This window comes from Epithele typhae (genome assembly GCF_022376455.1).
Source record: "Epithele typhae strain CBS 203.58 chromosome Unknown BXZ73scaffold_32, whole genome shotgun sequence".
In the NCBI taxonomy this organism is placed as follows: Eukaryota; Fungi; Basidiomycota; class Agaricomycetes; order Polyporales; family Epitheliaceae; genus Epithele; species Epithele typhae.
Genome location: NW_025954223.1, coordinates 119,281 through 143,583, shown reverse-complemented (window position 1 = coordinate 143,583; position 24,303 = coordinate 119,281). Strand labels below are relative to the sequence as shown.

Here is a 24,303-nt window from a genome sequence, read left to right as displayed (position 1 = left end):
GGGGCGCGCACGTCGATGAGCGGAGGGAAGCTCATTTTGGTGCACCACAAACGCCTTCAACCGCGCGCGTCGAGCACACCTCGACTAGATGGATCTCTAACAACGTTTACTTCATATGATCAGTCAACACCACACGGCAAAACCCGGCAGCCTGCACTCTAACATTTAAGCGCGCTGGCGCGTACGCTTCTCCGCATCGAACAAAGGTATGTCCTCGTGCTAGCGTGCAACGCTCTCGTCTTTCAATCTCAGGATTACACTTGCTGTCTCCGAGAAAGCTCAGAGCGCTCACATAGTCGACCCGGCTCGTCCAAAGGTATCGTACTCGAAGTCAACTTGTGCTTTACGGACTCCGTTGCTAACCGCGGTCGCGTTCCTGCTGGCTCCCTTGTAGGATGGTTGGAATGAGAGAAGCTTGTAGACTGTTGTGCTCAAAACACGCGTCCTGCGCGTGCGTCAATCCTCATCTTTCGCGGGATCTGTCACTGTAAGGTTCAGTCCGTCCAATGCCGCGGCGCCTTTCTGCCCATTCCCGCTGGCAAGCTGCCCGTTGCAGCTGCTCCTCACCCGCGCACCCCTACAACCAACTGCGCTCCTCGATGCGTTCGCCGCGCTTACCAACCGAAGTCTCCGAAAGGGTCCTTGAAGCTCTCCGCTCCGAGCAAGACCTCGTCACGCTCTCCGCCTGCGCTCGGGTCTGCAGCGCATGGTTCCCCAGGAGCCGCTTCCTCCTCTGGCGCAACATCACCATCTCCGATGTCGACACGGTTTGTTCCATCCGTGCGGCCTTCGAGCGCTCTCCCGAGTTGTGCGGCTGGGTCCACGCGATCCGACTGGAAAACCCGAGCGACCAAGGGAAGGGCACGCCTCACGCGGCCCCAGCGATCCTCCTGCCGTATCTTGCCAAACACCTCCGCAAATGGGAAATCGTGTTGAAAGAAGGCTTGACGCTCTTCCCACCCCAGATAATGGCCTGTTTTCGCCTGTACACCGCCGCCAAATGCCTCATCCTCGAATGCACGGACTGGGACGCCTACCTACCTTTTCACAGATGGTCCAATGGATTCACCGCCCTCGAGACTTTTGAGCTGCGCCGCCAGTCCTTCGACCTATTCAAAAATTCCGCCTCGCCCGGCGACCGAGCTCTCATGCCCTCACGATGGGGCCGGCGGGGTGGTTGCATAATGAAGGTGAGGCTCTTGTGTAAAATCGGATGAGCAAAAGCGGTGACATCTCTCTTAGACCAAAGCTCCGTCGCGACCCATTATATACGGGGATCGAAGCAACTCGGCTGTCTCTGATTTGACTATCGGGTCAGTCATGTTAGCTACGGCAGGTACGTACATTAATCCTCCTGGATGGGAAGCAAATCCAAAGCTCGTTCATTTCCGTAGAATTCATCCTCCAGGACTATACCGGCCTTGTGAACCTCTGCATAGAGGTGGATGAAGTTTGCCTGCACGCCTTCCTCAACGACCCCTCAGTACCCGAGAAGATTGACGAGCTCATTAACGGCGGCCTCCCACAATCACTGCGCTCCTTCGATATCATCCTCGACAGTTCTCTATTAGACGACACGTATGGCGTCAATTTGAACTCGGCACAACGGGGGAATTTCTCCAGCTTCGTGCAGCTCGTGCAAGGCCATGCGTTTCTTAGCAAAAGTGGTATCACCTGCGTCGTGAAGAATTCAACTATGAACCTTGGGGATCGTTGGAGAGAATCGTTCAAGCGTATGCTGGCACCGCTCTATAAAGGAGGGCTTCTTCGCATTGCGTTTGAACATGACGGTGCGTTCGTTGATGTCATTCCCAGCTCGGCCTCTCTCGCTCGTTCACTGGTAATTTGGAGTAGCTAATGTCCATGTTCCTCTTCATAGGATATAACCAGATGGTGCCATACGGGCATCCTAGCACTGTGGAATATCTAGTCCTTTCTCAGAACGGGAACTGGGCAGTCACCACGTCCACTTCCTCGGTGCGGATAACAAGGGGCTTTGGGATGTCGGTGATGATCTGGGACGTTCGCACTGGTGGACCACCCGCTTTCGAGCGATGGCACCGCATTCTCGCTTCGAATTCAGACTCCTCCTACACAGAGCCCGCGTTCTGCCCTTCGAGCGCTCGTCTTTTATACCAGATCTCTGAAAGTCGCTTCAACGTCTTAGGCTTCCCTCTTCACACAGAAACCACAAACACTCAACCTACATCAGGAAAAAACGACCTGTCACGGGAGTGCTCTGGAGACTCCAGAGCAGTCCGATCACGGGTAGACAAGTGCCATTTCCGTAGCCCCCATAGCTCAGCCGGCACCCCGCAGGCGCTCGAGAGACACAGCCGCCTGCTCGGCGAGCACTCCAGAGCAGCTCTGAGCATTGTCTTGAGAGTGCTCTGGAGATCTCCTGAGCGCATCCGTGCTGGGCTATTCCTAGCGCGGGTACCCGATACTCACACACATATAGCACATACTATATCGGCCTCGATAAAATTTATTGGGGGACAGCCCAGTGTATAACTCGTACATATGACTACTAGTGTAGTTGCAGCCAGGTCAGGGTCGTCTCAGTCTCAGCCGTGCGCGGTCATGGTCAGCACCCACTCATCGCACCGCAGAGAGAAGAGAAGAGAAGAGAAGAGAGAAGCGGGAGGAGGAGAAACGCACACACTTTATCGACGCCGTCCTCACCAGGCGTCGGGAGCCCGCTCCTTGCCTCCTGCAGCTTCCGCCAGCGCGCCTCCGCCGGGCCTGCGCGACTTTCTTTGTCTCACGTGCGGCGACGGATGCGATCAGGCTGCTGTCGAGCCAGCTAATGAGCCGCTTCCGAACCACCTCGTCGACCTTGGTCGTCAGCATGCGCGCGGTCGCGTCTGAATATCACCAGGCCAGGCGGAAGTAACGCGTCAACGAGCCGTCCGCACGAGTCGAAGCCTATGTGGCTGGGGGAGAAGGAGATAATCTCGTCGCAGAGGTCGGTGAGCACTTTGAGCTCGGACGCGAAGAAGGTCGTGCCCGGGCGCACCGAGGACCAGTCCTCGGAGAGGTTTATGATCCCAGATTTCCAATTGAGTCGCACACGATGCGCGGGAGCGAGACGGACTCGCCGAAGAGGACGAAGGAGAACATGCCGTTGAGGATCGGGCAGAGGTCCATGATCGAGCCATTGGTACTGAGCGGGAGGCTGAGCACACACGCGTGAGGGAGGCAGAGTAGTGGGGGCACGTACGAGCGGGATAACGAGGTCGTTCATCTTGATGTAGTCGAAGCGGATCTCGACGGCACCGCCGACCTCTTCCTCCTTCGCGGCGACGAGCGCGCGCGTACGCTCCACGCAGTCCGCTTTCGGTTTTCCCACATCGCAGGCGGCTTCGGCCACACACAGAGCGGCCCACAGCGCGGGCGCGACGTCCTCTCGTTCGCGCGGGGTAGGATACGCGTCCAGTTGATAGTGGGGACTACACTGAGCTGCCGTCCTTCTTTGGTAGCCTGTTCATGGAATGTTCCATCAGGCAAGGGATGTGAGGCAGATTTGGGCTTACTATACTTCTGGACGGCGAACCTTGGGAGGAAACAAAGAGAGGTGGGGGTGGAAACAGCGAGAAGGGATTGAAGACGAACGCGAGAGCTGCGCAGCGCCGCGCGCGCCGTTGGCGGTTGCGGCTCAGAGGTCTGTGCGTGGGAACAACTTTTCACAGATGGTTCTGGTGGATACGACCATCTCACGCCGTCAAACTCGCCATTGGCGTTTCCTAAGTCTTCAGTTACCGGCTTCCTTAATCTGCCATTCCCACAACTAGAACCAATAGGCCTTCCCTTCACCTTGGACACCCGCATTCATGGTGAACAGTTCGATGTTTACACACAGCCCGCGCCGATTGCGGGGAATCATATGAGTGTGAGTGGGTTTCGCGCACAACTCGCGCGTTATTGCTTGTGTGGGTGGACAATATCGAGGACTCTCGTGCCACCACTGCAACAACATAGAGCTCGAGCGGACCTGGCTGTGGCTCTCGAGGTGTCATGAGCAGCGGCTGCTACTCTGGAGACCTACAGAGCACACGGCGATACTCGAGGGACCTCGACATCATTAGTCATTACGCGAGGGTGCTCGAGCGCCCTCTCGGTCATCACTGGCAGCAAGTGAGCGATCCCGAGTCCGGGCCGGGGCTCTCGTACCAAACGTTTTTTCCTGATGTATTCCTCGGGAATTCGGAACTCTCGATGCGAGCAGGCTCGGAGTCGTCGTGGGGGCATCTTGGTCTCCGGATAGCACGCATATCCTCGCTCAGCTCCGATCGGGGAATGTCTCGGTCTGGGATGCGGAGAACTTGACGCTACTCCATTCCATATTCCTCCGGGCATCCCCTTACGACAAGCTGACTGGTGCAACACGTCTTTCGACACGCTTTTCGACATCTTCAAACGGCCAGTACGCTCTGGTTCATTTCGGCTGCTATCGCAATGATGAAGCTCAAAACGATTATAACGACCATATTCTCGGTTTGGATCTAGTCTCCAGGAAAAGCCGCCGTTGCCTTGTCAACTTCGAAGCCTGCGTACGTCAAGCGGTTTTGCGACGCGGATCAAAGGGGGACGAATGGGATGTCCTCGCTACCACGGTCGAAGGCGGTCTCTTACTCGACTCCGGAATAGAGGGTGAAATCGACCCTGGATCCGCCACGACAGCGGAAGCACAGACACTGCTCAGAGGATTCAAGACACATGCCCTCTCCGCTGACGGTACTCGCGCCTTGTGCACTGCCGACGATGGAACATCTTCCACAGGTTCCTGGTCGTGCTGCGTCGTAAGCACGACTACCGCAGAACCCCTCTGCGCACCCTTCGAAGGCGATTTCCCCCTGAAGGTCTACCTCGAAAATGAATACGTCCCTCGGGATATAGGCACAAAATGCACCGGACGCCCTCGATCCTGGTTCTGGAGTACACAGACCGGACGTCTTTACCGCATCCCGACACTCGACGGCATATATGGCGTTCAGCGAGCGGCAGTCACGCAAGATGGGGAGATGGTCGCATGGGCCGATCCCTACGGCGGCGTGCATTTCCATCGGAACGAAGGGGACGTGTTACCTGTAATCCATACGCCGCACGAACTGGTGAGTACTTCCAATCACGTCGTTAGGCCCACATGCTTACGACTGTACAGATCTCTACGTTCGGTGGGAAGTGAAAGATAGCTCCAAATAGCGTAGAGATAGGAAGGCGATGAGAACTTCGAAAATCTCGAGCAGTCTCTGCCGAGATAAGTATTCACCAACGCGTCAGCGACTTGGGGGTCACGCGGTATGGACACGCCCAGAAGACGGTGGTGGCGAGTGGTGGCGTAGAGGATGATAGGATAAATCTAGACCTCCGGATGACGCGTCGACGGTGGCTTGGGAAGGACAAGACGGGGATAGAATGCCGGAGAGAAGGCGTGATGTCAGGAGAGGTTCGATGATGCCGGTACTACCCAGGTTCTTGACAAATAATTGGCGAAAGAAATGCTTGCGGCTATTATGGCACCATGCTCGACAAACGAGTGAACAAGCTAGTGCGCGAGACGAGACGAACGAGCGGCCCGCTCGATGATGAGAGGATGAACGTCTTGGGAAAGAGCCGGGCGTGGGCATTTCGGTGGCGACGGAAGGTCCCCCATGAGACCAACGTCGGTGTGGTCGGCGGCCTCAGCTTCAAAAAATGCCTTCTCTCCCACAGGCATGCTTAGCATTGACAATGATGTCGTGGGTGGAAGACGGAGATGGGCCCCGGTGCGAATGCGGCGGTACCACGATGCCCAGTCCCTCCGCTCCGTCTCTTCCACCGCCATGCATCCTTCATCCCTTCCCTCCTTCGCCCCCAGCGGCTGCGTTCACGAACCTCTTCTCTGTCCCCTCCACCCCCCTCGCTTGATACTCCCATAACGAAAAAGATACTGGGACGTTGAAGATGGGCGAAGACCTCGACAAAATCCTATCTCACAAGCTTGTCTTCGCCGTTAACGACCCCTTAAACACTACGGTCATCGACAGCACTGGAAAGCCGCTGTACATGATCACGACCCCGTACAAGTTCCTCCGGAAACGGACAACGACCATCCTAGGCTCCGAGGGGCAGACCGTCGCCGTCGTCGAGCGCAAGTGGGGCATGGGCGCAGACCAGGTGACGTTCTTCGGCGACACCGTCCCCGCGTCAGAGTGGCTGCAGAACAAGGACTTTTCCAAGTGCGTCAGTCTCTTTCTGTTCATGCGGGAAGCGAGTCGACGAGGACGTGGGCAGCGCGAGGCAGTTCGAGGCACCCAATGGACGGATCTACGTGTGGAAGACGCGTTCGTCAGTCAATGACTTGAAGGTACGCTGGCTTGCGTTTTGTCAGACTATATGCGCGATGTTGAGATGTGCATCGGCAGTTGCTCGACCACTCGACGAGGGAGACGGTGGCGAAAGTCACCCATACGGCTGCCCTGCGGACCTCTAAGCAGCGGCTCAGCATGAGCGTACATCCCAAGATCGTGCATTTGCTCGATGCAGTCATCTTGTCGTTCGTCATGTGCGAGGAGGAGAGGCGGCAACGGGGAGATGTGGCATGACCGGTATACGCTTACTGTGAGCTCCTTCTACTATCCACGCTCCGACATTGCTGACCTTTCGGCAGATAGCATAGCATCCTGCTGATAATACCGTACATGCGATTAATGACACCAGGACTGTTTGCAATTCCCCGTATACGTCGTCGTGCGACCATCCGGCCCAATTCCCTCCTTCCTTCTCGTCCTATCCCACCCGGAGACCTTCAACCAAGACCACCATCCGTCATCTCACCGATCTGTCAAACAAATCTCAGGACTCAGTCAGCCTCACGCAGCCTCCTGCGCACCAGGAGCGCGACGAGCAGGACTGGCGGCTTACCAGAAGCCCCGCGCGCGTTGTTGCGTTGATCACGCGCTTTCTTTGTGTGAGTGGCAGTACTTTCCGTGCCGGCATTTAACTCATCCCTCAGAGTAGGATGGCGTGCCCCGATGGCGAGGCGACCAGATGGACTTGGTCTGGGCGACTCGGTTGTTCAGTGTCCACGTTGTCCGAAAGCCAGAAGTAAACGCCGTCAAGACTCGACGTCGGGTGTACTCTCTGACAGCTGCAGTTCCCGTTGCTCTATAAAAGTTCCTGGAGGAACAAGCGGGACGAAAGCTGCGAACGCATCCCTCCCTTGTAACATGCTCAGAATTGATGATGACACCGTGGGTCGAAGACGGAGATGAGGCCCGGTGCGAATGCGGCGGCACCACTCCGCTTCGCGCCGTCCCTTCCTCCGTCATGTACCCTTCATCCCTTCCCTCCTACGCCGCGAGCATGGTCACCCGCGGCCACCACCCTCTTCCCTGCCCCCTCCTCCCCCCCTCGCTTGCTGTCTTTCCTCCCTCAGCGACAGGGATACTGGGACGTTGAAGATGGGCGAAGATCTCGACAAAATCATATATCACAAGCTCGTCTTCGCCGTCAACGACCCCCTCAACACTACGGTCACCGACGGTGCCGGCAAGACGCTGTACACGATCACGACTCCGTACAAGTTCCTCCGGAAGCGGACAACGACCATCCTAGGCTCCAAAGGGCAGACAGTCGCCGTCGTTGAGCGCAGGTGGGGCATGGGCGCGGACCAAGTCACATTCTTTGGCGAAACCGTCCCCGCATCGGAGTGGCTGCAGAACAGGGACTTTTCCAGGTGCGTCACTCTCATTGTGTTCTTGCGAAAAGCAAGTCGATGAGGACGTGGGCAGCGCGAGGCAATTCGAGGCACCCAATGGACAGATCTATGTGTGGAAGACGCGCTCGTCAGTCAATGACTTGAAGGCACGCTGGTTTGCATCTTCTCAGGCCATGTTCACGACGCTGAGAGGTGCCTGGGCAGTTGATCGACCACACGACGAAGGAGACGGTGGTGAAAGTCACCCATACGGCCGCCTTGCGGACCTCCAAGCAGCGGCTCAGCATGAGCGTGCATCCCAAGGTCGTGCATTTGCTCGATGCAGTCATCTTGTCGTTCGTCATGTGCGAGGAGGAGAGGCGGCAACGGGGAGATGTGGCATGACCAGTGTGAAAAAGGACGGGTTCTGTAGTGATCGGAAGCCGTTGCCGCCGCCACAAAGTGCGCCACATCTTCGTCGTATGTCTTTCCGTTCGCCTCACCGTTCCTTCCTTTCGGCACCCTTACGGGTGTGAGTTCTAATTTCGACCAGTGTACGCTTACTGTGAGCTTCTTCTACTCTCCACGCCGCGACGCTGCTAACCTTTCGACAGATAAGATAGCACCCTGCACGCGATTAATGACACCAGGACTATTTGGAATTCCCCATATACGTTGTCGTGATTTTACATTTCTGCGATCATTCGGCCCAATTTCCTCCTTCCTTCTCGTATGCCTATCCCACCCGGAGACCCTCAACGGAGACTGCCATCCGCCATCCGTTCCCGGACTCGTCAGCCTCACCTGCCTCCTGCACAACGCCCCGCCCCCACACTCATCAACCAACTGCCCACCGCTCCTCAGTCGAGCAGCGCCCACTGGTCGAACGCCTCCGCCAAGTTGAAGCACTCGTTCACCTCCGGGATCTGCGCGAACTCCGCGCACCCGGGCGGGCCGACGAGCACCGCGAACGGCAGCCCCGCCCCGCTCGGCTGGACGACGCCGGCGGAGACGAAGGACGGCGCGGCGTGGCAGACGTCCGCCGCGAACTCGGAGAGGTCGATCGGGACGAAGCACGTCGCGCAGTTCGCGATCGAGCAGAGGAAGAGCTGCGCGGGGAACTCTTGGCGCACGGCGAGCGCGGCGGGGACGCGCGAGGAGGCGTTGAGGAGTGGGGCGTGGGGCGCGGCGGAGAGGACGGTGCGGGAGAGCGGGAGTGGGAGGCTGGTGGAGGGTGCGATGGGCGTCGCGAGCGCGCTGGTGGCGAGGGTGGCGAGGAGGGTGAGCCGGAGGATGGAGAACATCTTGTGAGGCGTGCTCGGGTGTTTAGAGCGACTGTGTGCTGATTTCTTTTGTTGCATAGCAGGCCGTTTATATGCACCTCCCTTCCCCGATGACCCAGGAGGACTGCTCAGCTTGTTGAAGAAGATGATTGGCTGTGCTAATAAATCGCGCACGCCGAGCTCGACGCTGAAGGACAGACGAGTTCGTGCGCGGCTATGTTGGATGCCGCTCGGGTGCCGCACAAGGGAGCACGACGAGCAGGACTGGCGACCTATCGTAAGCCCCGCGCACGTCGTCCCGTTGTCCATCGCGCTCATCCAATTCATATCCCTTAGAAATGCCAAAAGTAAACCGGCCCAGGGCGCTGTCGGGTGCACTCTCTGACAGCTACAGTTCTCATTGCTCTATAAAAGTTCCTGCAGGAACAAAATCGCCCCCCGACAGCGGATGATGTCCTCATCCTCCGTGCTTCCCGTGTATTCGGTTGGTTCCAATTGATTCATACAAGCAGAGGGTGCTGTACCCAGGGACCAGTAGCGGTCAGAACATACAAACCTATTGTACAGGACGCAATTTACGCAAGCGACTCTTGATATGTGAATCCTCCGAAAACGACCGGCCCATCGACCAGCACCTCCAGCTCCGTCTGATCGTACAGCGACGGGTCGGGAACGTACGTGCCAACCGCCACCGCCCGAGAGAACTCGAGCCGCAGAGTTGAATCCCACTCCCACACCCGCCACTCCAGCCGTGCCAGACGACACCCCGCCGCCGATCTCGAGCGCAGTGTCTGTGCGAGGACTGCGCGCTGAGACTGGATCGTGGCCGCCACCCACTCTGTCCACTCCGAGGCACTCGTCCTCATCTTGGTGTGAACCTCGCCGCGGTCGAGAGGGAAGGAGACGGCGAGAGAGCTCAGGTGCGGACACATCGGCGTGTCGTGAGGCGCAGGAAGTCGGAGAGCGTGTAAAATGCCCGGGACCCGAGGGCCCGCGAGGTCGAGAGACGCGAGTGACGACCCACTTCTGAACGGCAGAGTCTGAAAGGCCGGAGAGCGCAGTACGGTCTGAAGCAGGGATCGATCCAGCGAAAGAACGGAAAGGCAGTGACGGGTCTGTTGCGGTAGTCATGAAGATTCAGCAACTCCTAAGGCGGTTGCATGCTAATATCAGCTTCAAGCACAATTGTGACTCGGACTCACGATGGTAGACTTGGAGTGAACGCATGAAGTCCGTTGAGGATCGCCTGTTGATGCGGAGCGGCGAGCGGAATCATCGGAGCTCCAAATAATCATACAGAGCCTAGAGCCTATGCTGGAGCCCTCGTGGAGTCTGCAGGCCTGAGCACCTTACGCCCAAGGATGCAACCGATGTCTACAATTTCCGTGCCGTCCTTAACCATCGCAGACAGCGGCAGCGTACGTATGTACGGTGACAAGCCAAGAGCGCACGACGGTCTGTATCTGGGACGAATTTCAATCGGGGACGGTACAGCAGCAGTGCAGAGCGAGATGGAATACAGATACAATACAGTACGTACTTTCAGCAGGACGACGAGCAGCGATGGCAGGGACCGATGAGACGAATAAACTTAAGCTAGCTAGATGAGATGAGATGGAGATGAGGATGAGGATGAGCGAAAGGCGGTCAGTGTGAAGTGGAGTATGAGCGAATGTAAGACGGGCAGGGTGGGGGACGGAGAATGGTGGGAGGGAAAGGGCAGAGCGGATGTATGCGTAGGGCACGGAGAGGGGGAGGGAACGAACATACTCAATCTCGGAGTTCGTAGTATGAGCGGAACATGGATTCTGTACGAAGTATCGAGTCACCGATCACACCATGAACGTGGAGGAAGAGCTTCGGGAACCGCTTGGTGAAGTATCCCAAGAAGCCCTCCGGCATCGATCCGAGCAGGCGCTTCACATTGTCCGGGAGGTCCTGGTAGTGGTTTTTCTGCCGCCACGTCAGTGCCACGTCACACACGCATAATGAGCCCGAAGGTACCTTGTTCCTCAGCGCGCGCAGCAGGTCTTGTACCGACGCGCCGTCATACTTGCGGAACTTGCCCAGGTTCTCAATGAACAGCTTGTCAAGGCGCGCGTGCCAGTCCGGACCGACGATATTGATGGCGCCGCGCTCCAGGGCGAGTAGGTGTGCGTCCTTGGGATCACGGACCATGACCTCGAACCGGTCGGAAGCGTCACCGAGGAATGCCAGCCGCCTGCCTTGATCCCAATAGTACGGATGAGTCAGACACGTACTCGTGTCTGGTCTGAAAGGGGAGCAGGTGAGAACATCATTGACAGTCACGAAGCAAGCCACGAACCTCTCGTACGCTTCCGGGTTCAGCATCCGCGTGATGAGATCCACACCCTCCACACCCTCCTCCCCGAGCCGCTCTAGGCCGTCGAGACACTTCGAGTTCTTGAGGATATTGAACTCGCGCTCGAAGCGGTCCCCGAACGGATGACACCCGTTCGTGAGGACGTAGTAGTACAGGCACCCAAGCGCGAAAATGTCGACCGACTTCGTCAGCCGTGTTGGCTTGCCCGATGGGGTCCCTGTCGAGCCTCCGCTCGAGCCACCGACGCTTCCACGCGAGGATTGGGACTCGTCGCCCGCGTCGTCCAGCTTAACTTCTCCACGCAGGATCTCTGGTGCGCGCCAGCCGACGGTGCCGGCGGCCACGGCTCCGTGCGCAGTCGGAAGGAAGCTCGTCTGGTCCATCTCGAGCTTCTTGCAAAGCCCAAAGTCGGAGATAAGCATCCTGTGTCCCGCGTTCTCCCCTCGTCCTGGCTTGGCGGCCGACACAAGGATGTTCTGAGGCTTGATGTCGCGGTGGACGATCTTGAGGGCGTGCAAGTGACGCAGTCCGAGGGTGATCTGGCGCAGAGCGCGCTTGGGATCGAAGGCGACGGCAATGTCACGATGCGCATCCGGACGCTCGATGAGGTCGGCGAGCGAGGCGGGGCAGAGCTCGAGCGCGATGTAGAGGAAGTTGGCATGCGCCTCTTGGTAGTAGTATCGGATCACGTTCGGGTGGTCGTCCGATTCCTGGAGTATGTTGACTTCGCGCGAGGCAAGTGTGACAAAGTCGGCGAGCATGCGCTTGACAGCAACGGCGCGGCCTTGCAATGAACCCTTGAAGACGACGGTTCCGTGCGATCCCATCCCTATAGGTCGCATATGAGCATAGAGGATAGGGAAACGCCATGTATACTCACCTAGTACCGAATCCGAAACGACCAACGTTGGCTCCGCCTGAACAGGGGGCGTCGACGTCGTGAGCAAAATTGACGATACCACGTTCTTGACAGGTTCAAGCGGGCTATCGGGCGTTGCCGTGGGTTCTGAATGCTCTACGTCCTCAGCAGGGATGACGATCGCGACGGCGCCTTTCTTCTTCTTCCCGCGCTTCCTCCGGATGCCCTTCCGCTTGCCAGGTGTGTCTGTCCCATCGCCCTCCTTCTCGGAGTCCTCACCCTCGGCAACATCGGATATAGCACCCTCCACGGGAGCTAGAGCGTCCGGTACGAAAAGGACCCTCTTCGCCGGGGTCAGCTCGGGCGACGATGTCAGCGCATCGTCAGAGGATAGCGCTGGTTCGAGGTTTCCGTTGGCCTTTTCCGAGGGTGTCGCAAGTCCCAGCTCCGCCACGGGCTTCGTGGTTTCGTCTGAGACCTCCGGAGCGGTGGGAACAGAGACTGGTGGGGACAGTGGCTGGCCGACGGGGGAGAAGAACTTGCGTACCGATACCCATACAAGGAGGATAATGGCGCAGAGGGCAAATGCAGAAAGAGCCTGAGTGTGCTTGCTCATACCAGGAAGCCTCCTTGACGTGACATCCTCTGGGGGAGATGACTCTGAGCCGTTGGACCAGCCTGGTTGACGAGGAACAGGTTCGATGACTTCCACGTCGACGGGATCCTCTCTTCTGTCGGAGTCGTTCTGTTTGAGTGGGACGGCTTCCAGCAGCCGACTCAGTCGAGACTGACTATCCGCGCCAAGCTTCTTGATCCCGGTCAGACAGCGAATGTCCATGGAACCATTCCGGCACTCTTCCCACAACTTCTGTTGCTTAGCCCGTTTCTTGATCGTCTCGAGGTCTGGGGGAACAGCGTCGTCGCCTTCGTGGAACACTTGACGAGGGGGCGCGTCGATAGAGGGTATACGCTGCAGCTTGTCTTGACTCGAGTCACTGAACACGACCAGGGGGAAACGATCAGGGCTCATGGCGAAGAGAGAGCCTGATTCTTCGAGAAGACCGACATATGCTGCGTCGAGGTTCGGTAGCATCTTGTGCCTGGCAGCGAATACTAGGTCGTCTGAAGGGAGAAGGTCTTCGAGCCGGGGCTGGGGTTGCAGAAGTACGAACGGTTGCTCGCGTTTGGAAGAGTGCAGGACATCGAAGGTGGCAATGCTACCAACAGAGCCGGGTGAGGAGATATCCATCGAAGACAGAAGGGGCCCACACACATAGGATTAGAGAACTGTTGAAACCAAAGGGGATGGGCGTTGGTAGAGGTTTCCGAGGAGTCTGGACCTGCTGCCCTGAACGAAATTATCTTGCCCGTGGGAAGTGACTGAATGTAGGTATTGTCGGCGGTATGCTGATATAGGCTTTGAAGGGTATTGTCCTGGTTATTGGGGCCGTACGTTGAGAACGAAAGTTTCTGGATGTGAGGGCGCCCGCCGGGAGACTTTGGGTCGGTGCGGATGGTAAGGTAGTAGTCTTCAAGACATTGAGTCCCTTGCAGCATATTCGAACCCAATGAGAGACACACCTGTGCGACCGATATGGATGTCTCTGACCGGAGAGGTGCTCTTCGGAGGTTTAGACCCCTCCAGCTCATCCAAGTCGATGTCCTCGTCCTCCACTGGGTCCTCGAAAGGCTGCCACGGACAGTTGGAGTCCATGGTGGCTTTGACCTTCCCGGTTTCCAATCCCATCACAAGCAGAGATGTCTCCTTCCTCCCGACGAAAACCCTATTGCCGTCGTCTCCAGTGAACCGGAATGGGGACATATCGACGAGTTGAGACATGGAGAAGGGAAGGCGCTGGAGGGGGCTAGTGGGGGAGGACATGACATAGATGTCGCCTGACTGGGGCTCGATCACATATGTCTCTCTGCGGGCATCGTCATCGTCGGTGAGGTCGGGATCCCACTCCGGAGGTTCGCTGCTGATGAGAGGACCGAAGGCGGAGGGAGTGGAGCCGGCGGACGCCATGGACCAGAGGTACGCTCCCGATGTCCTGTTGAGCGCATGGAGCTTGCCGTCGACCGATGCAACAAGCACAATGTCTAAAAGCTGAACGTCTTCATCGACGGCGGCAAAGGCACGGCTGTCCCGGATGTTGTTGACAGCGACACGAGTCGAGAGAGCTCGGCTGGGACGAAGGGTGACTTCCGCAAGACATACGGTAGCAGCGGCGACGAGGAGTGCCGCGAGGGCGACGAGCGGATTCATTCCATTCAAGGACTGAGTGAGATGAGGAGCGGCGTGGTCAAGAGAGGGAGGGAAGGTACGTAGCGGATCAGAGGAGGAGGAACATGTGTATGAAAAGCAGCCTCCCTGTCCATTCACAGCCATCCCGAGCCCGCAGCTACTGACCCTAACCCCGCGCCACTGCGTAGAAGCATCTAGGTGACTACTTCGATAGCTAATACCATCTTATCTTCCCCTCCCACTTCTTCACGAACGCATCGCAAACTGTGCCTCTGAGAGGGTCTCCAGCCAGGCGATATTCAATCCCGCAAGGTGTTTGCATGTTCCAGAATCCAGCCAATTCTGTGATTCTCTTCCGGAATCCGTCACCGCGAGACTACTCCGTTCCCCCACTAGTGTCAACCACTCCGACGTCGGCTCTTAGAATATTGACCCAGAGAAAGTCACCGTCGCCCAAAGTGTGGACCCCAGCGGCAAGACATCCAGCATCGCTCCAGGCGCTCGGACGGATCATGGCGTACTCGACCGAACGGCGGTCACAACCTTTGTCTCATCAACCACCACCATGATCACTCGGCGGACCCTCACTCTTTTGCGACGTGCACCGCTCGCCCGCGGTCTCTCATCCAGGGCGTCCGCCGTGCTCTCTGCTGTGGACATCAACCCAAGCACGGAGTTGCCTGGTGTTTATGACGGCGAGTGGACTGGGTCGGGCGAAGTGCTCAAGAGCGTGTGCCCCACAACGGGCGAGGTCCTTGCGCGTGTCACGTCGGTGAGTCTGATATACACCATCCAAAGCACGCTATTCTGAGATGCCGTTGGTCCCAGGCCACGCCCTCGGAGGTTCAGCGTGCTCTGGAACGCTCACGCGAAGCCTACCACATTCTCCGAGCTGTGCCTGCGCCCAAGCGCGGCGAAATCTTGAGACAAATCCGGGTAGCCCTTGCAGAGAAGGTATGCGCATACGCCCACCCCCTCGCTTATTTCTCATGAGTGGCTGCTTCGTAGAGAGACGACCTCGGTGCGTTGATCTCGCTGGAAATGGGCAAGATCCGGACAGAGGGCGAAGGCGAAGTGCAAGAGTTTGTGGACATTGTGAGTCCTCTCCTGCCTATATCCATGGGCATATACCCACCTCCGTGCAGGCCGACTACGCCGTCGGCCTGTCTCGTATGATGAACGGTCGCGTTGTCGCCTCAGAACGGCCTGGCCACAGCATCCTCGAAGTGCCAAACCCGCTCGGGGTCGTTGCCGTCCTCTCCGCGTTCAACTTCCCCATGGCCGTTTACGGATGGAACCTCGCCCTATCTTTCGCCGCCGGAAACGCGACGCTCTGGAAGCCGGCGCCCTCCACACTTCTTTGCGCGCTTGCGGTCACCAAGCTCATCGCGCCCATCCTCGAGCGCAACGGCATTCCCGGGGCTGCCGCCGGCCTCATCACTGGTGGCGCGGATGCAGGCTCAAGCATCGTTGAGAGCCCCTCGGTCGACCTTGTCTCCTTCACCGGCTCCGAAGCCATCGGGCGCATCGTTGGCACTAATGTACAGAACCGCTTTGGCAAAGTCCTCCTCGAGCTCGGAGGGAACAACGCGGCGGTGGTCATGCCCGACGCAGACCTCGCGATGGCCGTCCCCGCGGTGTTCTTCGGCGCGGTCGGCACAGCTGGCCAACGTTGCACGTCCACCCGCCGACTCTACCTGCACTCCACGGTCGCCGACGAGTTCCTCGCACGTCTGGAGCGCATGTATGCGGGTATCAAGCCGGGTGACCCACTCGACCGTGCAACGCTCCTCGGGCCGCTACACTCGCGCGCAGCGATGGACATGTATGACGGTGCGATCGCGCACCTGCGCGAGACGGGCGCGGAGATCCGCGCTGGCGGTGCGGCGTACGCGGGCCTCGCGAAGCCGCTCGACGGCGGGAACTTCGTGACACCCACGATCGCAGTCCCGCGGGGCGTGGACATCAAGGACAAGACGTGGAGCACGGAGACGTTTGCGCCCATTCTGAAAGTGGGCGTTTTCGACGAGATTGAACAGGCGATCGAGTGGAACAACGGCGTCCCCCAGGTGCCTATGGCTTCAGCCCATCCACTGAACGCACGCTGACTAGTCTCCAGGGCCTGAGCAGTAGCCTTTGGACGCGCGACATGCGCAACGTCGGCAAGTGGATCGGCCCCGCTGGCTCTGACTGTGGTATTGTGAACGTGCGTCATCCATACTATCCCCCGGACGTCCCCCCGATCTCACTCACCCCCACAGGTCAACGTTGGCACGAGCGGCGCCGAGATTGGTGCTGCTTTCGGCGGGAACAAGACCACAGGCTGGGGCCGCGAATCTGGCGGCGACGCGTGGAAGCAGTACGTCCGTTGGAGCGCGTGCACGCTCAACTTCTCGGACGAAGCGCCGCTCGCGCAGGGCGTGCAATTCTCCAACACCGCGTGAGCGCCGGGAGCGCGTGTTATGTTGGCATTGGAGGGGGGTCGAGCCATGTATAGTACTCACTTTTACTTGCGAGTGTCGCTGTGCACGCGTTGTTTGCCGCACGATGTCATCGCGCCTCATGCGTATACTTGGTATGTACATGGAGGTGGTGTGAGGAGGGCATCGAGAAGAAGATCATCGCTAACATGAGGAACTCTTGCAATCCCGTTGCCAATTCACTCCCGCATTTCTCAGACCCACTACCGTCTCAGCTCAGGCATTAGACCGAAGCGTTTATGAGCTCTCTGAGTACAACACAAAGGTGGCTAGCTGGATTCAAGACACGAAAATCCTGCGTGTTTTTGCGTCCTACCCCGAAGAGCCGCTTACTGAGGTGATCGCACTCAAGGACGACCTGGAGCTGGTCCGGTTTGTAAGTTCTCCTTCAGCTGCGACAATCCAGACCTGAATTCCGAACACTTCCTTGATTTCCGCACAGTTGCGATCATTCACCCCGTCCCCCACTCCCATGAGCCCCTCGAAACGGGCGTCCTCCACTCATTCCCAACCTCACATCACGTTTCCGACACCATACAACCCCTGCAGGTGTCTCAAACCTTTCACACCCGGCGTGTCCGCGCCCCAGCGCGCCCGCCGTCCCCTTCGCCCTCACACGCGGGGAGGTCCACGCCAGGTTGACGGTCGACGCGATGGCGGAGATTATCCAGGGGAAAAGCGCCGAACTCGCGACCCCGGTGCTGCGCACACACGAGCGCTGGCGGGATATCGGCTGCAGGACTCGAGTGGCTCCCGGGGCCGAAGCTCGATTTCTCTCCATCGGCCGTGGTTGGTACACCCCTTCAGGATGCGTCGCTGTATAGCTTGACTTGTTTCGCACATATGAGAGGCTAAGCCAGGCCAGTATCCATGAAGTTTGGCGGTACGAACGTCACATCGACGCACACTATTGGATGCCCCCAGCCAACGCCTGGACCGTCCCCTTCGTCGAGTTGGACGACGCACGCTGCCGCTCGACGCAAACGAGGTATGCCATGAGCACCGCGTCAAGGATTGGCACGACCTCAGGTTCGTACTCGATGCGCCGCGGTCCCTTCTTGGCGGTCGCGACCGTGCGCCCAGACTCTCCATCCACGAGCTGCGCTTGACAATGTTGGTGTGTGAGCGGCACAAAAGGTCAAGGCGGCTGCACACCTTCAAAGACGTGGAGAACATATGCTCTTTCCACGCATACGTGCGCCCGTCTGGCGCGCGGAACGTGCGCGCGCTGCTCGTACCCGCGAGATTGAGCGCCGCGTCTACGTCGCTATAGGTCGACGCACCTGGTGAATCCGGAGCTGAGCGACAGCCACTCGAGCAGCCGCACAGGCGCGCCCCCGCGTATCGAGACGCGGTCGGGCTCGCGCGCCCACTTGCGTGTCCAGACGCCGACCTCCTTCCCTCCCGCGTTCCGGATGACGGTGGCGAGGCGCGGGTGAGGCTGCGCGTCCTTGTCGTAGACCGTCTTGATCTCGTACTGGGGGTCGATGGACGAGTCCCCGCGGACTTTGGCGTTCGCGAGATCCGAGGTGGAGAACATAAGACAGTGCGACATGTTCTGGTCTTGATGTTCGAGAGGTGAGGGAGTGCAGTGTAAGTAGCTAGATGCGTGAGGGCACCTGGGTTGTGACTTCGCTCGGAAGGCCTTCTAGTACCACTGGTGCATGCGCCATCATTTAGCTTGACAGGTATACTTGCCCCGACAGGACGGTGATGAGTGGGACGGCCATGCTGCCAAGGCCGCAGCTAGGGTTTGACAACTAGACCCGCATCTGATTCCAGGTTGATTGCACATTCAGAGACATCTCAGCTGAACTGGCTGGTCAGCTGGATAGTACCTCGCAGGAAAAATATACATAAACTTACCCAGGTTTCCCCCGATACAGGTGAAATGAGTGTTTGTGCGCGGGGTGGTCTGTGCATCGTGCATCGTGGTAGCGGATCAAACATTCAAGCGCTCGTTCGGACCTCTTGCCACCTTTTACTCTTGGCACATATCGCTCGTCTACCTCCCTTTGTCCACCAAGACTACTTGATGAGGGTCTCTGCGCATCCTCTTAGATCGGGAGGCTGATATATGCACTCAAAGGTATGTCGCTTAGGCGACCAAGACTACACCGACTCGCCATTAACCCCGAATGTACAATACAGCGGTATGATACACAATTCCAATCGCCGGAAGTGCCGCAAGCTCTCGAGCAGGGATACAGGGATATGTACAGGTCCACAAGTCATATCGTACAGTCCTCTCAATCTCGCGGCCGGTGTCACGCCCTCAAAACACGATCGACGGCGAGCCCACCCCGACCCCCGACGTCGACGCGCTGGCGTTGTACGCCTGCTCGCGCCGGAGCTGGTCGAGGATCACGACGGAGAGGACGATCGCTTCTAGCATGGGCACGCCCTCGTCCGTGATGCTCACCGTCATCCGCCGCGGCGACGACATCGCGAAGAGCCCGGTCCCAAAGCGTGCCGCGCGGACCTCGGCGACGACGCGCGCGGTGGCGGGTCCGATGAGCTGCATGGCGTGCGGAAAAGGATGGGAGGAGGAAGAGACGAGGGGAAACAGGTGAGTCCTAGTACTTATTTCAGGCCACTCCCAGACCCTCGCTCACGCCGGCATAGGCCTTCCGGTCGTAGCGAGAGCAGGACAAGTCGAACTAGACGAAGGTAGTACACACCTTCAACGTCTTTTCCCCAAACCCGATGCCCCCCGGTTGCTTCCAGTTGTACCTCTCCCCGTTCGGGCCCACCAGCATCCTCGTCCTGCGCGCGCGCAAGTCCCGTCCCCACCATAGCCACGATTCAGCGTACGTTCCTGCGCATAGACCACAGACCGCACGAGCACTCACGTGGACACCACGCTCTTCCGCGGCAGCCAGTCCCCGAGGACGTGCATCCTGTCGTGGAACACGATCCGGTCGCGCTCGCGCTGGTGCGTGCGCTCCCAGACGGCGACGACCGCGCCCCGCGGGTCGCGCACCGTCGTCGTCGTCCGCACGTCCGCCTTGCCCGCGCTCGCGGCCCCCTTCTCGGCCGTGGGGCGGCCGTGCGTGGTGGAGATGTCGAACAGGTGCGCGCCGTGGGTGAGGTCGACGACGGCGCTGTTCATCGGGTTATCGGAGAGGAAGGATATCTCCATGCTTGCGGGAAATGGAAGAAGAAGAATATGAAGTCCAGCGAGAAGGATGAGCGTAGGGGATTCGCGAGTTCGCGTGGGTCGTGCGGAGGGAGCTCGGCCGTCCCGGCGAGTGGGGCTCTCCTGCATTTTGTTCACGCGCCCTAGTCGAGAACTCGGGCCGATGCGAGCGGAGACGCAGCGTTTGGGGCGGCTTTACGTTGAAGTGCTCCACGCTGCGCGTTCACTTGAACGCTCCTCCCGCTCTGTATAGTGCAGAACGCAATGTCTGATCCGAGTTCCCGTCTGACTGCAGCCTACAGATATCCTCCCGAAAGTACTACAATTCCTATCAAACCCACCGAAACATCCGCATCGAAAGCGACAGGCGCGTTCATATACCGACATCCCGGACACGGCCTAAACTACGCAGTTGTGCTGCCACCTACAGCCGCAGCAGCGTACGCAGTCCGTCTGCGCCTCTCCTCACAGATGATGAACGAGAACATCACCTCGTCAAGGAACGGAGCCAGCTCGGGCTCGAGGTCGACGCTCAGCTGCTGATCGCGGTGGGCGCGATGCGCCTTCGCCACGGTCCGGCCGGTGTCCGTCGCTACAAGCTTCGTGCGGCGCGGACGCAGCGCGTCAGTTTGAACCCGGGGTGGGGGGAGTCTACTCAGATGGCGCGCACCTTGAGAGCGGCCGCGCCGGACCTTCGTCTCCACTCGTACGCCTTCCCGTTCGGGGCGGAGAATCGGCGCGACCTGTCCATGCGCAGGCGTCGAAGGTGAGCGCCGCTTCGCTGCGCGTTCAGGTCGACGTCGGCTCACCGAGACGCGAACGCCCCGCAGTGCGGCAGCCACTCGGACAGCGGGTGCGTCTCCCCGTGGAACGTGACCGTGTCCCGCCCCCACCGCCGCTCGTACATGCCGACGACCTCCTGCCGGGGGTTGTACAGCGTCGTGGTCCGCGCTCCGAACTTGAAGGGGGTCGTGGTCTCGAAGAGGGTCTCGCCCGTCGCGGTGTCGACGATGAGCGAGTTGAACGGGCTGGTGGAGGAGAAACTGAGGTTGGTCGTCATGCGTAGAGGAGAAGAGGTGGGGGCACGGAGCAGGACGTCGAGCATGAACGGCGAGGATGGCACGACCTCTTTGTGGGCAAAAATAGGCGGGCGTGTATGCCTGCGCGGGGCTGTGTAGGCAAGGAAGCTCGCAATGTCAGCCGTGGAGGCGGGCTCGGGACTCGTGCGGTCGCGAGGATGCGCCGCGCGCGTCGGGACTCTGCGCGTCCTCGGGGCGGCTGAGCGGTCCGGGTCGGGGTGGGGGAGACGGTCGTCTCGGTGATGGTTAGGCATGGAGCAGGAGGCGCTCGTTGGATCGGTTGGAGGGTGTCGATCGGTGCCCTCCCGTTCCCAGACATACTACTGGTGGGGGATAGCGCTCGCAATTGCGATTCTCTTCCGGTCAGCCTGAAGATCCTATCCAACTGCGAAATTTTTCGGCTGGAGAATTGACGCAAGTCCACGGAAATTTAGCTGAACTTTTTCACATGTCTGCAGTAAGGTTATCTTTCAAGGGTCGCCGTCTGTTCTGAAATCGCAAACCTGGTAGGGTGAATAGTACACAAAGGTAAGTGCATTATCGTATCTAATTTATCTCCTCGCCTTCGTCAAGGTCGGTACATGGATCCTTGTTCGGTACGCCCAAACATCCGTACATCCAATAGCCCCGCACGTGGCTAAGGTCGCTCTGCCCGCGCGGGTGGAGGACGGGGTCCATAGGGGCGCCATCCTTCGACGGCGCTCTTCGTGTCGACGCAAGAGCCCCGGCGCTGGGCTCCGTCCGAAGCCCGTTCAGATGAGCCTCCTGCAGAGCCACCTTCCGCTTCTTCCTGCTCTGCGTCTCGGTGACCTTGGTGCCAACCTTGGGCGGTGGCCTCCGCGGCGAGACCCAGTTTGTAGGGACACGATCGTGCTTCTGACTGCGGTCGGTGGACGCGATTCGCTTCGCGTCGCTGATCTCCCCTACGAAAAACCCGTGGAAAGTCATGTTCTGTGCCAAGAGACGCTCGGTAGTGGAAGGCCCCTGGTCGGCACCTTTGCGCGTTGATAAGCCACGCCGCAGCTACCAAGGAGCAGCAGCGTCGTCGGAGTCGTCACTGCCGTCGTCGTCGCGGTCGCCGCTCCTAGCCGCCGTCATCGCAGAGTTCTTGGACTCGATGCGGCGCGCTTCGTCGAACTTCTGCACGGCGTAGTGCCAGAACAAGGACTTGAGAACGTCATGGATGAGCATGTTGAGCCCTGCGGAGCCAAACTCCAGTTTGTCGTCGTTTGGCCCCACAAGTTCTCCGTTGACGAGAGTGTTGTGCTTGAATCTGCTGCAGACCCACTCGAAGGGCGGACCTTGCGATACACGTCGAAGAACTCGTCGAGGAACAGAGCAACCTCCTCGTCGCTGAGGGTGGACGGCAGGTATCGCACGGCGTGGTAGAGGAGGACGTGCCAGACGGACTCGAGCTCTTCAGGTATTCCCGCGCGTTGACGAGAGTTCGCTCTCAGCAGGCTGACCGCCTGGAATTGCCACGTTCCCTGAGACGCGACTCAGAAAACAAGGCGCATAGAAAGACTGGACACTCGGCCACCCACTGTCCTCTCTGACTGCCTTGGTTTCTCATCTTCGACGATGGGCTTTGACATTTCCCAGTCGGCGAGCAGACCGCGCCATCGGAGGCGAAGGGATGACATTTTGACAATCACCCTGGGATAGATGAGGATGTTGCCCGAGCTGATGTCGCGATGGAGGATTTTTTCAGGTAGCTTCTGGCCACTTGAGGCCTCTCCGTGAGCTGCATTGATAGATGTATAAGAGGACTACTCCCAGGCAACCAAACGAGAGTACTCACCAACAAGAACGTCGCTAAGGATGGTGAGAAGCTGATGCTCGTGCTCGAACTCAAAGGCATCGCAACCTCGCGAACCACCATACGATAATGTTGGTATTCACGGAAAGGGCAGGGCATAGGAAGCTCCCCGATGGACAGTTCGACGTCGTTGTGCTTGATACAATCCTCGGCGGCGTCCTCTTCATTGTCTTCCTCCCGCTTTCGCTTCGAGCTGTTCGAGCCCCGGTGAACCCCCTCCTCGACGAGTGTGCCTTCCGACGAGGCGGTAGAAGAGCGGTGGGAACGGGGAAGGGAGGGGAGGTTTTTCGTCTTCCGTGAGGACCACCACTGAGACGTCAAGGTCGAGAACGTCGCCGTGGCACAGCAAGGTGGGCACGTTCGGGGCGCCGGCGCCGTTAAGAGTTCCGAGGATATCGCCTTCGCAGTCAACGAGGGCGTACACCGCCCGCCACGAGTCCTTGAGCCACACGAAGACATCACCCTCAACCCAGTATGCGACGTATCCCCGGGTACCGCGGCCAGCGAGACCTTTAGCGATGAAGTGGGGCTTCGCGATCCAAAACTTGAACGTCTTGCCTCCTTCAACGATCTCGACCTCGTGGCGGGGCCACCCCTCGACAAGGGAGTCGGCGAACATCTTGCGCACGTACACGAACTCCCCATGGATTCCGTGACCCTCGTTTAGCTCGTTTGCCTCGACGTCCCGCTCGTTGTGGTTGACATCGCTATCTCGGGGGTCCGCGAGCTCGTTCATGCGGCTGTAGGCTTCAGTGTCGGGAAGGAGGCGTTTAGCAGTGGGGTCGAAACCGAGCTGGTCGGACTCCCTCGCGCACCGTCCGATGCCGCTCCCAGTCGTCGTAGTAGTCGATAAGCTTCGTCGCGATCGCGCCGGATCGCTCCCAGCAAACGAACCGGCACTGGCGTCCAATGACGAAGAGAGTGAAGACGGCGTGACGCTGCTGCACCGCGAGGAGGAGTTCGGCGTACGAGATGAGCTGCCCGCGGACCTTCTTGCGTGAAGCAGCTTCTGCGAACCCCTCCACGTCGTCGGCATCGTCGAAGGCGTCGTACTTGGAGTTTTCCACTGCACTCTTGAACTCGACGGAGATGATCTGATCGCCCCAGTGCGGTCTGTCATCCGTGGGAGTGGAGTGAGAATGAAAGAAAGCGGCGTCGCTCTTCTGCCCGGTTGGATCGATTGCGACCTCGTCGGGTCTGTTAGACGTTATGACCATCTTCAAGCCAGGGACGAGGTTGCTGTCGTTGACGGCGTTCGTCTAGGTGATACATCCATGAGTCCAAAACGCTCAGTGCGACGAAACTAATTGTGGACTCACAAATGACTTTTGAAGGGCTTCCTCTGACATAAATTTGGCATGTTCCAACGACGCG

General features: G+C 58.7%; 9 protein-coding genes across 9 annotated transcripts; 3 read left to right on the top strand and 6 right to left on the bottom strand.

The window, feature by feature from the left end:
• Positions 1-599: 599 nt before the first annotated feature.
• Positions 600-1,844, top strand: BXZ73DRAFT_102451 (uncharacterized protein; the record flags this gene model as incomplete). Its single annotated transcript, XM_048015237.1, has 4 exons — positions 600-1,190; positions 1,243-1,336; positions 1,395-1,733; positions 1,816-1,844. The coding sequence occupies 4 exons, from the start codon at positions 600-602 to the stop codon at positions 1,842-1,844; spliced, it is 1,053 nt and encodes a 350-aa protein (XP_047876748.1).
• Positions 1,845-2,681: 837 nt separating this feature from the next.
• On the bottom strand, positions 2,682-3,835 carry BXZ73DRAFT_102450 (uncharacterized protein; the record flags this gene model as incomplete). The annotated part of the gene is made up of 6 exons (XM_048015236.1): positions 2,682-2,713; positions 2,769-2,838; positions 2,879-3,166; positions 3,224-3,483; positions 3,557-3,622; positions 3,817-3,835. The coding sequence occupies 6 exons, from the start codon at positions 3,833-3,835 to the stop codon at positions 2,682-2,684; spliced, it is 735 nt and encodes a 244-aa protein (XP_047876747.1).
• A 2,111-nt stretch (positions 3,836-5,946) lies between these two features.
• BXZ73DRAFT_48629 (uncharacterized protein) lies at positions 5,947-8,086 on the top strand (the record flags this gene model as incomplete). Its single annotated transcript, XM_048020094.1, has 3 exons — positions 5,947-6,221; positions 6,277-6,349; positions 7,907-8,086. The coding sequence occupies 3 exons, from the start codon at positions 5,947-5,949 to the stop codon at positions 8,084-8,086; spliced, it is 528 nt and encodes a 175-aa protein (XP_047876746.1).
• A 455-nt stretch (positions 8,087-8,541) lies between these two features.
• BXZ73DRAFT_102448 (uncharacterized protein) lies at positions 8,542-8,985 on the bottom strand (the record flags this gene model as incomplete). Its single annotated transcript, XM_048015235.1, has 1 exon — positions 8,542-8,985. The coding sequence occupies one exon, from the start codon at positions 8,983-8,985 to the stop codon at positions 8,542-8,544; it is 444 nt and encodes a 147-aa protein (XP_047876745.1).
• Positions 8,986-10,734: 1,749 nt separating this feature from the next.
• On the bottom strand, positions 10,735-14,433 carry BXZ73DRAFT_48589 (uncharacterized protein; the record flags this gene model as incomplete). Its single annotated transcript, XM_048020087.1, has 6 exons — positions 10,735-10,917; positions 10,969-11,236; positions 11,291-12,137; positions 12,189-13,384; positions 13,441-13,696; positions 13,749-14,433. The coding sequence occupies 6 exons, from the start codon at positions 14,431-14,433 to the stop codon at positions 10,735-10,737; spliced, it is 3,435 nt and encodes a 1,144-aa protein (XP_047876744.1).
• Positions 14,434-14,977: 544 nt separating this feature from the next.
• BXZ73DRAFT_102446 (NAD-aldehyde dehydrogenase) lies at positions 14,978-16,856 on the top strand (the record flags this gene model as incomplete). Its single annotated transcript, XM_048015234.1, has 6 exons — positions 14,978-15,184; positions 15,241-15,366; positions 15,421-15,507; positions 15,558-16,481; positions 16,532-16,618; positions 16,674-16,856. The coding sequence occupies 6 exons, from the start codon at positions 14,978-14,980 to the stop codon at positions 16,854-16,856; spliced, it is 1,614 nt and encodes a 537-aa protein (XP_047876743.1).
• A 943-nt stretch (positions 16,857-17,799) lies between these two features.
• On the bottom strand, positions 17,800-18,447 carry BXZ73DRAFT_102445 (uncharacterized protein; the record flags this gene model as incomplete). Its single annotated transcript, XM_048015233.1, has 3 exons — positions 17,800-17,991; positions 18,048-18,120; positions 18,176-18,447. 3 exons carry the CDS (start codon positions 18,445-18,447, stop codon positions 17,800-17,802), a joined length of 537 nt encoding a protein of 178 aa, XP_047876742.1.
• Positions 18,448-20,435: 1,988 nt separating this feature from the next.
• Positions 20,436-21,091, bottom strand: BXZ73DRAFT_48691 (uncharacterized protein; the record flags this gene model as incomplete). Its single annotated transcript, XM_048020102.1, has 3 exons — positions 20,436-20,630; positions 20,702-20,774; positions 20,841-21,091. 3 exons carry the CDS (start codon positions 21,089-21,091, stop codon positions 20,436-20,438), a joined length of 519 nt encoding a protein of 172 aa, XP_047876741.1.
• A 565-nt stretch (positions 21,092-21,656) lies between these two features.
• Positions 21,657-24,278, bottom strand: BXZ73DRAFT_102443 (uncharacterized protein; the record flags this gene model as incomplete). Its single annotated transcript, XM_048015232.1, has 8 exons — positions 21,657-22,105; positions 22,169-22,309; positions 22,399-22,597; positions 22,655-22,854; positions 22,912-22,925; positions 23,196-23,669; positions 23,719-24,188; positions 24,249-24,278. The coding sequence occupies 8 exons, from the start codon at positions 24,276-24,278 to the stop codon at positions 21,657-21,659; spliced, it is 1,977 nt and encodes a 658-aa protein (XP_047876740.1).
• Positions 24,279-24,303: the final 25 nt, after the last annotated feature.